This window comes from Sinohyriopsis cumingii, chromosome 17 (genome assembly GCF_028554795.1).
Source record: "Sinohyriopsis cumingii isolate HCF-2022 chromosome 17, ASM2855479v2, whole genome shotgun sequence".
Taxonomy (NCBI): Eukaryota; Metazoa; Mollusca; class Bivalvia; order Unionida; family Unionidae; genus Sinohyriopsis; species Sinohyriopsis cumingii.
In genome coordinates, this window is record NC_142977.1 from 122,608,626 (window position 1) to 122,624,591 (window position 15,966).

Below are 15,966 nucleotides of genomic sequence, written 5' to 3' on the forward strand. Positions count from 1 at the left end.
CAAAACCAACTTGTACTGCATATGCGTAATTAGCATCTTTTGTTCTTGCAATTTTACGTTCTACCTCAATAAAAGGCTCAGCGGGTACAAAATATCTACTTGTGTCATGAACTTGCAGTTCAATGCTTCCACGTTTATCAGGTAATCGTGCGTCATAAGAATAAAACTGATAATCACGTACAGACTCATCTTTAAGGACAGGTGCATCCATGTCAAATGCTGTGTCGGACATGCGATTGAACATCTTATTGTAATTATTTTAGTCTAACACGTTGATTACCGCGTTCGGGAAATTCCGCTTCCTGATATTAAACTTGAAAATATTATTCCCTGGTTCATCGAGTCCTTGATATGCTAATGCCGCCAGTTTTTGATTTGCAGCTTGATTTATTATTTTACTGACGTCAGCGAGCATAATTTCAGTACTTGGTAGTAATGCTGGTAGTTGTGATTTTCGTCGCATTAATCGTGCTAGTCTATCTTTGATCGCCGATAACGCCTTACCAGCAACATTGATAATTGCACCAGAACTTTTCCACGAACAACATCAAGAGCTTTTATCGATAATTGTTTTGCAACAGGTGCTACTTTTGGAGCTAACCTTCTAAATAATCCCTGAACAACATCACCAAGTCCATCTCCGTAAGTTGCTCCGTAGATTGGTAATCGTGAGTTTACTGCTCTGACCAGTACGGATTTGCGATGATTATTGTGTACGATCATCTTATTTTATTTACCATTTATCTAATCATGGTGACAAGTAGTCACTGTAATCATCAACGAGCTCATCAATAAGTTCACGGTAAACACTGATATCCATAATACCACTTTGGAATAATCGCCGACAAATATCAGCTGCTTCATTGGTTATTTTTGGTGAGTTATTGCCAGCTCGTTTTCCCCCATGAGAACTTCTAACCGTGGCACGTCATTGAGGATATTATCAGGACAAACAAAATTATTTCCTCCTGATGTAGTAAGGAAACCACTTCCTACAACACTCGGAGGATCATCATCCTTTCCTGTCAACATCCGTTCCTTTTCTCTTTTAAACTTCTCAATTGCTTCCCTCAATGTAGTACGTTGTCCGGTGTATAATCGCTGCAGGGGTGAAGGTTTTTGCTGCGGTGGAGGAAGTTGATAAGAAGGTTCCTCCTGGGAAGGTTGTGATCGTTGTTGTGACTCCCAATGATGAAATTTATTTATATCTTTAATATATTCATCGTATACTTTATCACCAATTCTAGCCTGGGGTTTGTTATAATACACGCGATATAACCATTTAGTATAATTTTCAAACCCTACTCCAGCGTACTCGGGTTTAAAATTTTCAGACCTTCGAGGAAAATTATCAAATACAAAAAGAGAAAAATCCTCCTTTATAATTTTTTCTTTAAGTTCCTCAACAACACCTTCGTTAAATTTTTAATCAGTTCAACATTTTCTCATCTTGTTTTAGGTTTAGGTGTCAGTTCTTTTCTCACGTCGTCGACTTCAGTACGAATTTTTCTAATACCTTCAAGTATTTCTTCATTGACAGGTGGAGGTTGAGCTGCAGCTATATCAATTGGAAGATCTCGTAAAATCTTTTTTGTTTTTTTAGTTCTCGCTGCTATTTTTTCAGTTTGTTCTGCGGTTTGTTTTGATACTGGAAGAAGATCTTCCTTGATGACAGTTGTAACTTTTTCAGTAGCTGCAGTCACGGGTCTAAATAGTTTTTTAGTATCTTCTTCGTATTCAATTTGTCCTTGCTGCTTAGCTTGTAGGTTTTCTCTAAAAGAATATCTAACAGGAAGAAATTTTTTGATTGCTTCTAATCGTTAGCGGGCTAACCGAGCAGTTTGAGATTCCGGATGTACCATTATTTATTGCAACATAATGATTTAATTACAGCAGCAGGGGGGATGCGACCTCAATTTTGTTCGTTTTTGTAATTAATTGCTTGCGAAGAGTTTTTCAGTTAGAAATAACGTGGACTAACCCCCAAGAGGGAAACTCTTTGAGGATCTCTCGGAGAGAACCCTGAGTGTAGTTAGTTATTTTGATTTTTAAAGTTATTAATCCCTTTTTTAGGAAGGCTTATTTCGGTATTAGGACGCTTCTACAAAATTGTCTGTTCACCTCCCCTGCTGCTCATTTTCAATTGAATCATTTTTTGTTTTCCTACTTGTGAATGTTTGGATAAGGTATTTGAATGAGACTTATGTTTGGAGCGTCAAAGAATCACTGTATTTGTTATATATTATTTTTATTAATTCATTTTATATAAATTATCATCATTCATCACATTGTGTTGTGTTGTTATTCGATCCAGGCATCCATTCAGGTATATCATGTTGCAATGCTTTTCCATATATTGTTAAAAACATTTTAATTACTTTCGCTAACTATTGATAGTAAATTCACTTTTTATGAAATGTTGGATCTTTAACCTGACACAGTACAACCATCCACTTAAAATTGGCCACGTAAATCCCCTGAAATTAAGGAAAATTATAAACCATCTGGTCTAGATTTTTTCAATGTCATGTAAACTCTTTTCGTTTTCATTTAATTGCACTTACTTTTCTGTAATCGCTATCACTTTTTCAGATCATTGTCGCTCATTGTTATCATTATATATATCGACTTTAACAAAGCTTTACATCTATTTGTTATCTTCTCAAAAGCTAGCTACATTTTTTAACATTTCATGTCGATACAAAAATTGGTTCATGTTCATATTAATGCAGTTGGAAGCAACAAGGTTCTTTGGGGAATTTCCATTGAGTCCCATGTTTTGTAGGAAATGGAGTTTCTGGTAGCTCAGCACGGGGTACACTCAACTCTCTTCATTAACCGTCTTATTAGTAAAAGCCTTACATTTTCTCTCGAAGGAAGTAAGGCCATGCTAAAGATTGGATAAAAAATGAACAGACCCGAATACAAAATACATGCCAGCAGATGCCATTCAGAATGACAGAGACCCTGGCCACTTCTGCGTGCCTGAGGTCCCTGGGCCCTGTTTATATTGCAATTTGGAAATATAATGAACTATATATATGGATTTAAATGACAACTAATTACACAACGCGTGCATTGAAGAGATCCAAAAGTAACTCTTTTAAATGTTGACCTCTTAGAGGTTGAACCCCCTGTCATATTGCCGTACGTCCTATCTGACTGGACATGGATGCACACCTACAATAAAATAGACAGAAAAGTGTGTATATATACATATATATATATATATATATATATATATATATATATATATATATATATATATATATATATATATATATATATATATATATATATATATATATATATATATATATATATATATATATATATATATATATATATATATTACATGCAAGCATGATATAAAATATATACACAAGCATATACAATTCATGCATACATAAAATATAAAACAGAACCAATTAGCCAAGGAAAAAAGTATTTTTTAGGGAAGCTGAACAACGCTGAAATTCTTTCAAAAATGTTGCACATTTTATTGACTGTTCTTTTTTTACAATATCTGATTTAGAATACATTACTTTGTGTTCACATAATGAATGCTCCAGCTGTACACATATGATCTTACACTTCAGGGGAAGCCGCTTAACTTTGTAATCTCATCCGGACTTACCAAATTGAAGATTCAGTTTCCATACTGATATATGTAAATGACCAATATGAAATTTACATGTTTAAAAAATGTCAAATGTATATAATAAATTGGTGCACATAAGCAGCAAACCGAATTCGACATATTGACACAAAAAATACATCAATACTTATCACTTGAAAAGAGGCAATTGTCACCAGAGTATTCTATTCCATAATATATTACTTTTGGACACACGGGATCCCACCCCTACACTTTCATGACTCGCGTTATGTCAGCGTATTCTACATATAGCTTTGAAAAGATCACCTGTTTATGCATCGGGCTATGGAAATTAAATACATGACTTTGGACTCTTTCTGTCAGCATTTCAGTTTAGTAATTAGGTCAGGTTTGTAGCGACTTTTGACAAATCAACCAAACAATGCCACTAAATGGCAAGAAATATTAAGCAAACTAAACCGATCGTACAAAAAAGTACTAAAATGTTCAACACTGTATAAAAATGAAAGAGACATAACACTGAATAGGATGCAATGTGTTTATAGCCATTTTTTGCTGGGAAAAATACTAAAGATATTAGAAACAAACTATACACCGGGGAATGTCTTGAGAATCCGTTCTAGTGGTATGTTTGCATAATGCAGAGCAGACGAGGTAGTACGTGTGGGACAGCGTCTCTCAAAATTAGAAACTTGGATTAAGATGCATTATTGTTTTAAAGTAAACATTTCCATCTTTTAAATTTTGTATTTATTTCTTTGATTCTAAAAGATAAATATTAAATAAGTTTTTCCGGGTTACAAGTTCAAGACGGTCATGGTTTGCGTCTTCATTTTGATATTTAGAAATTACATTTTCATATGCATTCAGGGTAGAAATGTGGGATATTTGTTACACTTTATGATTATCGCTTTCTTCATACAAATTTGTGTTTCGACCAAATATAGCACTTGATCTAATGTTTACAGTCTCATGTTACGTATTTAGGCTCGAATATACAGTAACACAAGAAAGATGAACACAGCAAGCTTTAAAATATAATAATTTCTTTCCCTGGAAAACTTCTGTAAAAATGAAAATTATCAGCTTCCGGTTTTAAGAATTAAATCCAAAAATAATCTAAGAATAATCCACTAATAAAATTTTAGAAGTCCTAATAATAAAATGTTCTAAGTATTTTTAAGTTCGATTCCCAACGAAGAACCCAAGATGAAATACGATAACGTATGATGTAACCTGTAGTGTGTTAAAGTGTTCAGTTCGTTGTAGAAACAAGAAAGATCACTCCGGTTTTGGAAATCCGAATAAATTTTTATAACAGCTGTCTTTGTTCAAGAAATTCGTATGAGCACACGTATATCACCAGGAAAAAAAAAGAATTGATCCTTTTGAATCCAAGTAATTTGAAATAATTCCAAAAAGACACAACTCTTTCCAGAGTAAAGAAAAAAGCCCAACTGAGAATATTTCTCCAAAACAAAGGTTATATCCTATTCTAAACGCAGATTCTAAAATCCCCATGTTGTGACGGAAACCAATAATTCTGCTCTAAGAAAGAAAATAAAAAAATTTTTCATCTTAAACCACGTAGTCCCATCATGATCTCAACAGCCACCAATCATTTTAAAATAAAAATAGAACTTATTTACGAGTCTGCTACTAATTTTGCATCAAGGTCGGGATCTAGGTCAAAATTTGGTGCCTAATAAAATGAACTGTCAAGGTCATACAATTTTCTGGAAAAGGTGTGAGTTCCTAGAAAATATTATTTTGACATATAATGAAATTTTAAACAAAAATAACACGATTGTAAAACTTACAAACAAATAAATTAGGTATAATTAAATCAATATACGTAACAACAGAAATAACGCATCTTTGCACACGATGTAGCAATCGTTCACTTATGTCAGGGACTGATTAAGATAAATGTGATAAACTGACAAGAACTCGAACTAGCCAAATCACTTTCGACTCTAAATGAGTCTTTGTCAAAGGCAAACACAAAACAGAAGCAAAACAATAAAAAAAGTCGATGAATGTAATACTTTTACATTATTATTTCTACAGCAATAATATCTTGAAATAAATTTATGTTTCAAATGGTTTACTTCAACTCGATGCGGATGCTAAAAGATATTTTATATTGAACTAGTTAGAAGTCGATGAGCCGTATCGCTAATTGTTATTTTTATTAACATTCTGTAATCACGAGTTATATCGCTGAGAGAATTATTTATTAGAAAATGTGCCAATTGCAAAAGGACGTTTCTATTTGTGCGTGGCAATCTATTTCTAGCCTTCCTGGTTTAGACTGATTGTTTCAATGCTTTAAGGCTGTTACGTTTATCATTCAATATTTTACACCAGCAGTGACTCAGTTGAGAAAAGAATGATCTCGAATATGATCCAGAGAGGTCGCACGTGTTCGGAGAACACCTATTGGACAATGGTGATCGTTAGATGCTAAAGGTGCAGGTTTAATGGTACTGTTTTTAAACGAAAAGGGTGCTAAACTCCCGAACGTACAATCGGCAGAACTTAAATGTTCGCGAGGCTGATATGTTCAATAAGTGTCAGATAATTGTGCCAGTATAAAACGGTAATTGGCTATAATTGCGAGTGCATTTTTAACACAGGCACGAGTTTCGTGACTGGGTCTGCCAATCGTGCAATTGTACTACGCGATTTTGCTATTAAGAAAAGAACTCTGATGGAGCCTAAATGTTACCGATGTGAAAATATAATCGAAGCGGAGCAACAACTGCAAGCTGAAATCACCAGAAGAACGATGTTGATCATGAAATAAAGAAAGTGCTTGCTTGGTCTAAAGTGCTAGTTGTGGTCTTGCTTTGATAAATAATGTTAGTGTTGGTGTAACTGAATTGCAACCACGAAAACAATAGTGGATGATCTTATCAGAATTATTGTCTGGGCTGTTTCAATAGAACTGGCGGCTCTGGTGGTATTGCTAAATTAATTTCCATGCGATTACATTTGCGAATACATGTCTATTCAGAACTGCTTGCAGCAGCTAAAAGAAGTCTCAACATGATCATTAAAATGTTTTCGGTGACAATTGAAGATAAAATGATTATCAATGCTGATTTCAAAGCTTTGCTGCTGAAACTGGAAAATAACCCACAATTTCGTGCACCTATGAGAAACCGTGTGGATGGAGATTTACAGTTAGTAATAGTCGAGTATATTGTCCACCATAGTTGTGTCAAACGCTGTTTTTGCAGGACACTGTTCTACGTCCCTGCGTGACTGTTTATTCGTGCCACGTCACTTTCGTAAATTATTAGTAGTAATAACCCATGGGCTGTACAACTTATTTAGCTTGTGAGCAAATGTTTGGGGGATAGAGGTTGTGACCCTGATATGTAATATTAAGAACGTGTCCAAACAGGTATAATGGCAGTACTCATCTTTGAAATTGTAGACGTCGTTGGCCTCTTTACAATGTATAATATTTGAGGGACTATTGCACCAATGATTGCAGCCCACTGAGGGCTTGTGCATATTTATATATACCTATTGGTATTATCGTTGCCGCAAGTCGACTAAATACTCAGTTTGATACAAAAGAAATGTTTCTATTATGGTCTTCATTGTCGTCTGGGCATAGCTATTTTGGTCCAAAATATCTTCTGTATGAAGGAAATATTGCTTTCGAAATTATAGGCAGAAAATAATTTTTTTTTGAAAGTCACCTTCTACTTGTCAAAACTGTCGTATGCTTGGTTTCATATGATTTTGAATAATTAGGAAGAAAAGCTCTTTGCCTTGTTATATTTTCCATTTCTTTCTAAATATTTTTTTTATTCCACCAACATTTAAAATCACATCCTTTTTTCAAGAAACTCGATGAACTGTTCGTATCTTCATTTGTAACACATCGTTGACTAGAGTTTATTAAAACAAATTATTAGTTTGCTTTGAAACCAATCTTCTTTTTCTGTCCATTCATTCCCTTCATTTCCAAGGTATTCCTCTGGCGCATTTTTCTCTGTCCATCAATGTCTCAACTCTTGCTCGCTTCAGCCATATACTGATTGTTTTCATTACCATACTTATCTATCAGTAGATCCTTATTTGGTATGCGTTTCATGTACTCTCCTAATGTGGCATGTCCTCCCATACTATTTTCAAGCACACTATTATTATCATTGATAATACAATTAGTATTTTCAGATCAAATGCTTGTAAGTTTGTCGTTGTCGCTTCAGGTATCATGAGAGTTTAACAACTTATTTTGCCCTGTATTTCCCAGTCTTCAATCCATTCCTAAACATTATCACACATTCCCTTACCTGCACTTTGTAAATTAGGTGTATAAATGTGTTAATCGCTTCCTTCTGTATATCAATATTGAAATTCAAAAAGACTCTGGGATCGGCCTCATCAACACAAACTGTTTCTAAAATTGTAGAGTTACATAATTAACTGGACGGAAAAATTGACATCACACAATGAGCGAACTAAATTCTTTCTAGGTAAGGACACACATTGTTCGCTGATTTGACATCATTAATACTACTTATCACCTATTTGTGCAACTTGATTGGCGTCTTGTTTAAGATGTCTTATATATATATATATATATATATATATATATATATATATATATATATATATATATATATATATATATATATATATATATATATATATATATATATATATACATGACTATCGTGGCGCCTATTTGACGTCCAAGATGTATCTCCGGTTCCACCCGCTCTAGTCAACTAATCAATGGTCAAAGAAGCGCGCACGCATTGCCCGCCCCTCTCAGTCCGTTGAATGATCAATCGAGAGTCCTCACTTTCAAGATTTGCTCCAGTAAAGAAGTAAGCTTTCTGACAAGACGCGTCGTAGTTTAATTTGTTTATAGAGAATTTGCTCTATATGTATACTAGCTGTGACAGATATGCCCAGCTAGGTACTTAGATTTTGACTGCAGGCAATTGCACATGCAGCATGAGTTGAGTCGCGCTCAGTATTTTTTAATAACTAGAGCCGAAAAAAATACACCACCCTCGGGTGGCGCTGTACGTGGCAAAGAAACCCGAAAACACTTTTGATCAGATATACATATTGATATAAATCATACACAATTCCGTGACATCTACATCATCTATTGTCGTTGCCATGGTAACGTCTATCCGATAAAATACAGTATGCTGACATCTCAATAATATTAAATATTTTTGAACAATTCTTTTCTAACTTTATTGATTTTCAACAACTTAAAACTAATCTTATGATCGGTAGTTGAAAGCTAGAAACAATGGCGGAGCGCTCTGTGTTTCTTTATCTCCAAGTTATATGTACGAAACAGATTGGTTTCTCTTAAAATGTGCAACCTTTTATCAGTCTTTTCTAAAGATTTGTACATAAAGGTCATTGTGTTCCATTTAATCAATGATAATTTATAATTAACTTATGTTGCTAAACTATGTAACAGAAGGAAATAAACACAAGTTTTGTAAAGTTCAACCAACAATTTATTTCCTTAAAATACAAAGGTGGAAATTTAAATTGCAAATAATTTTAAATTTCAACTACACGTCCAGCAGTATAGTTTTGACTATGCTGATGTACCGATAATCTTGAATATGCCTCCATACCTATACCTAATAATTTTCGTGGATGACGATGGTATAATAAAAACTGTATTTAATTTGACAATAATCCCAAAGTAGAGTTTTTTTCCAAGATAGTAAGTGATCACTTTGCAATTATAATGAATGAATATGATGATTCCTGTAACATTATTTGAACGCAACTAGAATCTCGAATCACTGACTCCCAAAAAATGATATTGAGATTTGAATGAACACATCGTTGACGAAAGGATATTTTTCATTATGCATCCGCACTTCAACTATGTCGCGATAATATTCCCATTTCATTCACATACATTATGTTCCTAACTTAGTTTCACCCACATCAAGCGTCCCTATCTGCATTTGAAAGTTCTTTTTCCAGGAACATGTTTTAAATATTGTCACAGAGTTAGGCAAAATAATAACTTAGTTTTGCCTTCGGACAAGTTTTCGTTGTACATACGTACAACGTTGTCTAGGGTGAATAAGTGTTTTTCCAGGTAAGTGACTGTATTAACATGTACATCGCCGGAAATTACTTGCGACGAGGGACATTAAAAATATGATATACACGGGTATTTTACCCTGACTTTTGATCTCTCCTATGGATTCAAGTAAGATCAATTTCTAAACCGACACTGGTCGTTTTGGATCACGTCAAGGAGTGTACGCTTTCCATTGTTCTCCAGCCATAGGGGTAAGTGTTCAATTTATATTTCATTTGATATGAGAAGCTTATTCGGTTTGTAATGTCTTATCGTGCAATAATGCATTTATTACACCGCAGATTTGAACTTTGTATTACAAGTCACTATTCGAGGTTAATGTATTAGCATATATCTAGAATTTTTACAGAATCTATTATTATGACCAGTTTGGTTTTATTGTAGCTGACTGTAACTATGACTAGAGCTGCCTAGAGTTGACTAGAACTGTCTAGAGCTATCTGAAACTGTTTAGAGCTGTCTGGAGTTTCTAGAGCATTTAAGGCTGCGTGCTGTCGATACGTATGTATGTACGTATGTCTGAGCCACGGACGTAGACGCAGCTAATTCAAAAGGGGGCTGTATGCTGGCTGTACGTGTGTATACGTATGACTGTACATGTGGTGGATCCACGAAGGGTGCGAGCGGCCGATAAGAGTATGGGCCAACCCAAGGAATCGTACGACTGTACAAGGGTCTTGAAGCATACGTTTGGTTCAATTGTTGTTCCAAAAATTGGGTGCATTTTTATGTTAATAAGATTATTTTGAATCTTTGTTGTGTTCCAAGAGATTATGTGAATCTCTGTTATAGTTTATGACATTATTTTGAATCTTTATCGGAGTCCATATTTGAGATTATGTGAATCTCTCGTGTAGTATATAATACTGTGTGAAACGTATCTGCAGGTTTCTTGGATCTTTATTTCATATTGAATTCATATATTTGGTTTATTTTCAATGTGTGAATGTCTGTGTAGAGTGATTGGGTCAGTCGTATGTTAACAGCTTCAGAGAAACATTGCATTTTTTAAACCATATCTTTTTGTTTATCAATTCATTTTATAAATTTTCATCTTTCACACATTTTCCTTGTCGTATTCAATTAGTCCAAAAACCCACTCGATTTCTATTCTGCGACAAATATTTAGCTGTTTTATTTGCTCCTTTTCGCCAGCTGTCTTATTTACATCAAGGTTACTATGATCGTTTTCGCTGCAGCTTTTAAGTCGTTCCTCTATTATTAATATAATGCTAAGTTGTGACATCCGATGTCTATCACTAAGGCTATTTTTCATTTTGCCTTTGCCACTCTGTTTTATTTGCGGCATTCATTTCAGATGGTGTATTTGACAATTTAAACTGTACATTTAAAGTTCGTTCATATGCTTTCCCCATCGCATCCCACAACTTCACGACTTCTTCTGAATTTTCCCCACCAGATATCAGAAAGGGACATGGATTTATGGTATGTTCAATACATTCCAGTCCTTCTTTAAAATCCAAAGAAAAATTCCCGGCAAGTGAGATATAGGTTATATGTTTGACCTTCGATGGTAACATTCCATAGAGATAAACGTCATCAACCCAGAAAAACGGTGTTAAATACGCAGCCTTGTAGAGAAAACGGATAATATCTGTAGATAAAATTACACCGAACCCACTGCAATATTGTGGATAAAACTGATATCCCCTAAAAATATCAGAATCGACGTACCATTTATTTCTCTTGTCTCTTATGATTGGCATCGTACGATCAAAAATATAGTTACAAAGAATGTATCGTGTTCTACCAGAAAGTTTTGGAATATATTCTTTTAGCAATTTGTATGTATCCACAACTACATCATCATCAACCTTGACAATCATCTTAGCATTCATGCAGTTCTCTGATATCCACTTGTATCCCATGACCCCTTTATGTGTAAGATTTCTATAAGCATCAATAAAATTTCCTTGTACAAGATCGCCATGCTTTATAAATTCATTCTCAATTTTTATTTGCGTTGCATTATCAAGAACCGTGCCAAGCAGAAACAAAATCCTGACAGACCCTAAGTGACGAAAATATGAATTATTAGTCCATGTTTTTCTCATGACATCACGCCTCTCAAAATGACTCGGTGCAGTGTGAACTATCACAAGAGCTGATAGATTCACCGCTGACTTGCATAAGGTTGGATTTGACAACAAATATGGTGCGTCTAATGTTAAAGGATATAGAGCTTTGGTATGACCTGATCTTGTTTTGTAGACTCCATCAATGTTGACTCCATCAATCGTGGTGAGATTAAATTTAAGATTTTCAGAGCCATTTTGTATCTCACCTTTATGATTTATGGTATAGTATTCATCGTCGCTTTGGATACGGTATGGCCTATATGTTGACCCACCTTGTCTGTGGAAATCGATAATTCTTGGTCGGACGATACCGAGGTGATTTACGGTCGAGAAGTGATGGAAGCTCATAATTATGAATGATGTTCCAAGAAAGACAATGACCACTAGGATGTTTCGAAAACCCCATCGTACCGCAACCGTTGACACAAGCACATTCATCAAATTATCCATAGCGTTAATATTACCAATGGACATTCCTTCAGGATAGGATCTAGACCTCTGTAAATGTGTTCATCGCACATTCATGTCAGTCGACCTTTTCATGGTTTTATTTTCGTCGGAAGACTTGACAATGCTTTCCATCAATGATAATCTCTGGACAAAATCAAACCAGACCTGCACGAAATCTTCTGAAACGAAATAACATTAATAAGACAATTTTGATATAAAGGAACCCGCATCTCTATGTGAAAGAAGCACTCTCAAAAAGTTGCATTTATATGGGTTCTTTTGGAGAACCCTATATTCAGTCAATCTGGGAACATGAATACGTGATAGGTAAACATTATTCCCTGAAAAGTTCTCCACGATTATCCATCGTATATTAATTGTTAATGCTGGAAGGGGACATATTGTGTCCCGAATGTATACTATATAATGCGCATAATTTCGAATCTGACTGACTATAAACGACATTACTTTGCTAATGCAATTTTAGCGTTGAATACACTCAGTGAAACCTTTACTTTTGTCACGATTACTTGTTAACTATTAAACATGGATATGATATTCGATTAGTCAATGCAAGTACTTATCTTTACACCAGAAGAGTTTCCTTACAAAGGTTAACACTAATTGATGCGAACAATAACCCTTAAAATAGGCAGTAATAAGAGATGCATTGACGACACCCTGGATGAAGGTAGTTTGTCATGCTGAATTAAGGTAGTTTGTCCATGCGGAATGAAGGTAGTTCGTCACGCAGGATGAAGACAGTTTGTCCATGCGGATTGAAGGTAGTTTGTCACGCGGAATCAAGGTAGTATGTCCATGCAGACAGAAGGTAGTTTGTCACGTGGAATGAAAGTAGTTTCTCCATGCGGAATGAACGTAGTTTGTCTATGCAGAATCAAGGTAATTTGCCCATCATGAGCAAATAAATTGTCGTTCGTTTAGAGTATTTTCCAGACTTAAGTTAGTTGTATTGAGAAAGCACCAAAGAGCCCCATGTTATATCATTATATCTATTTATCCACCTACATATCTATATCTATATTTATATGCATATATATGTGTGTGTTTGTGTGTGTCTGTGTGTGTGTAATAGTTGATTATGTGATGATACCGTTCTTTTGAAATACACTCCTTGATTATTTTCTATAGTATTTTATGTTAATTATTAGCCTGATCATTTTTGTTTGTTTCTGCAGATGTTGGAACGAAAACTGGACTTGCAAGTGGCGTTCCTAGCGCTAACTCTTGTTTTTATTTGTCTTGCTTTCTACGGATGATCACAACTGCACTTTTAACCCCTCCCCCTCCTACATATTAAGGAGAGAATTATTTTGATTGGACGTGTTCTTATCTTACTAATATGGTATTCATGAGATGTCTTGGCATAAGAAGTTTAAGTCTTTAACGGCTTAATATTTTTTTAAAATCTAAGTATACTTAATGTTAACAGAATTAGACGCTAGTTATAGTACTAACGAGATCAAGCAGAAAATGAAATAATGAACTGTAAGCCTCACAATAAACATTTGTGCTTGAAATATTGACTAAGATTTCGTCAGTCTTTCTATCGTAAGCTCTTAAAGAAGTAATTATTCGAGGTAAGAACTAATTTGGAAGTCTGAAGAATACGTCAATCGTTAGATATGGTGGTAATTTCATTTCATAGACAAACAATTTGTTTAGATGCAGCGAGTTTAATCTATTAGCTGTTCTTATGCAACTAATGCATTCATTTTCTGTATATATTGTTAAATGCATGTTAGTAAATAATGCTTTTCAGCATCTATTATTATATTCTCCGGAACGATATAAACAACTCACATATTGGTATACTTGAGCAAATCATTATTGATTTGGCTGCGGCAGATAACAATTTTACAAGATTCACTAAGATCAGGCAGTTCGAGCAGAGATTAAGAGCAAACGATTTTGCATTTGTAACAAAAGCGTAGATCATTATTTGAACATTCTTGGAAATAATGTTGTTCGATATGTTTCTATGCAGTACAAAATAAATGAAAGCATGAAAGACTAAGGTATCCAAGAAAAAGCAAACTATCATAAATGGAAGAAGTGATGTCATCATTTTATGATCAAGTAATATTCTTCACGTTTGTGAGGAACGTTAATGTACATTACGCTTACAAGATTTTGTCAATAATAGATCATAACATATCAAAAGAAGTAGAAAACACAGTTAAAAGCAACTCGCCACAGATATGAAAGATACCACGTTAGATTAAAATGAGACTACCACACATTACGATATCTCATAAACAACAGAGATGATTAAACCTGAACACAGTTTGCAGATGACAGTTCCTAAGCTAAATAAAAATATTTTGTTTGCAACATGTAATATATGAAGGTAGAAGGAAATGTCAACAGTGCAACATTACTAAATATGGATGGAATGCCTCTAAAGACATCATAATATAAAAATAAATATTTTCAATATGAATGAATACATCATGTTCATGAAGTACAAATATTCGTGCAGCTGATGAGCAAAATGATGATACGGAAACAATACAAGTCACTTCTCGTTCCTTAAAGATCCTTGATAATCATCAAAGTTAATAATAATATATATATATATATATATATATATATATATATATATATATATATATATATATATATATATATATATATATATATATATATATATATATATATATATATATATATATATATATATATTGTAAATGTTGTCAGATGAAGTTAACCAAATAATCAGAGCAGATAATCATTGAGACTCTCGGATAACATCGATGATAATTTCGAATAAGCCTCTGTGACCAGGGATAATTTACTCGTGTACAAGGATAATTTTGCATTTGCACACGAAGATAATTTTTTTGCGATGATATTGAGAACACCAGCGATTGTCGTTGACGCTGAAACGATTATCGTTGCCGCGATTGGTGCAATCACTGTTACCGCGGATAATATTACTCCTGCACCAGCGATTATTGCGCTTGCTGTATACACGGCAATGTCGATGGTAACTAATCTGCGTTGATATTTTTTTACTTTCGCTTGATACTTGTCAAGTAATTTTTTTAGCGAATCTTGCCATGAGCGCGCCTGATTATATCGATATTCCGACTCGGTCATTATTAATTTGTTGTCCAACTAAATGATGACGGTATTTCAGCGATAAACTCGATACAGCAAAAAAACTCGGTCGGTGTTGTTGTAGCTCTATCTGGCGGTTCTAACTCGAATGTTTCTTCGGTATCTTTGTTTAGTAAGATATTCAAGAATCCCAAAAATCTATCAGAGGTATGACGCCATTTGTATGTTTTAGCTATTATTCTGAATCTTACTTTGGAAAAAACGTATAATTGATATATACCGGTAACTGGCGCCGTGTATTTGATTGTATCATTTTCCGGCGTCCACGTTTCTAATCCAGATGCGGTTGTGAACGTTATATTGTGAAATTGCTGCAATGTTACCGCTGGTGGTATCTTGATAAAGCTCGTCTTAGTAACAATTCCGGGCATTAAAACGTTTATTCCATCAAACAAATTAGCGGTCGCTTTAACCTCGTTAATTTTTGTATTTGTCTCGTTAATTTTTGCGTTAAAATCTCGAATTTCTGTGTCGTACAACGATATATCGACTTTTTGACGCGCTAAGATATGTGTTGCAGTAATATCGGTATT

General features: G+C 34.4%; 1 protein-coding gene across 1 annotated transcript; it reads right to left on the reverse strand.

The window, feature by feature from the left end:
- Window positions 1-9,117: 9,117 nt before the first annotated feature.
- Window positions 9,118-12,435, reverse strand: LOC149779794 (UDP-GalNAc:beta-1,3-N-acetylgalactosaminyltransferase 1-like). Its single transcript, XM_089940667.1, has one exon. The coding sequence runs from the start codon at window positions 12,311-12,313 to the stop codon at window positions 11,006-11,008; it is 1,308 nt and encodes a 435-aa protein (XP_089796793.1). The 5' UTR covers window positions 12,314-12,435; the 3' UTR covers window positions 9,118-11,005.
- Between the last annotated feature and the right edge of the window lie 3,531 nt (window positions 12,436-15,966).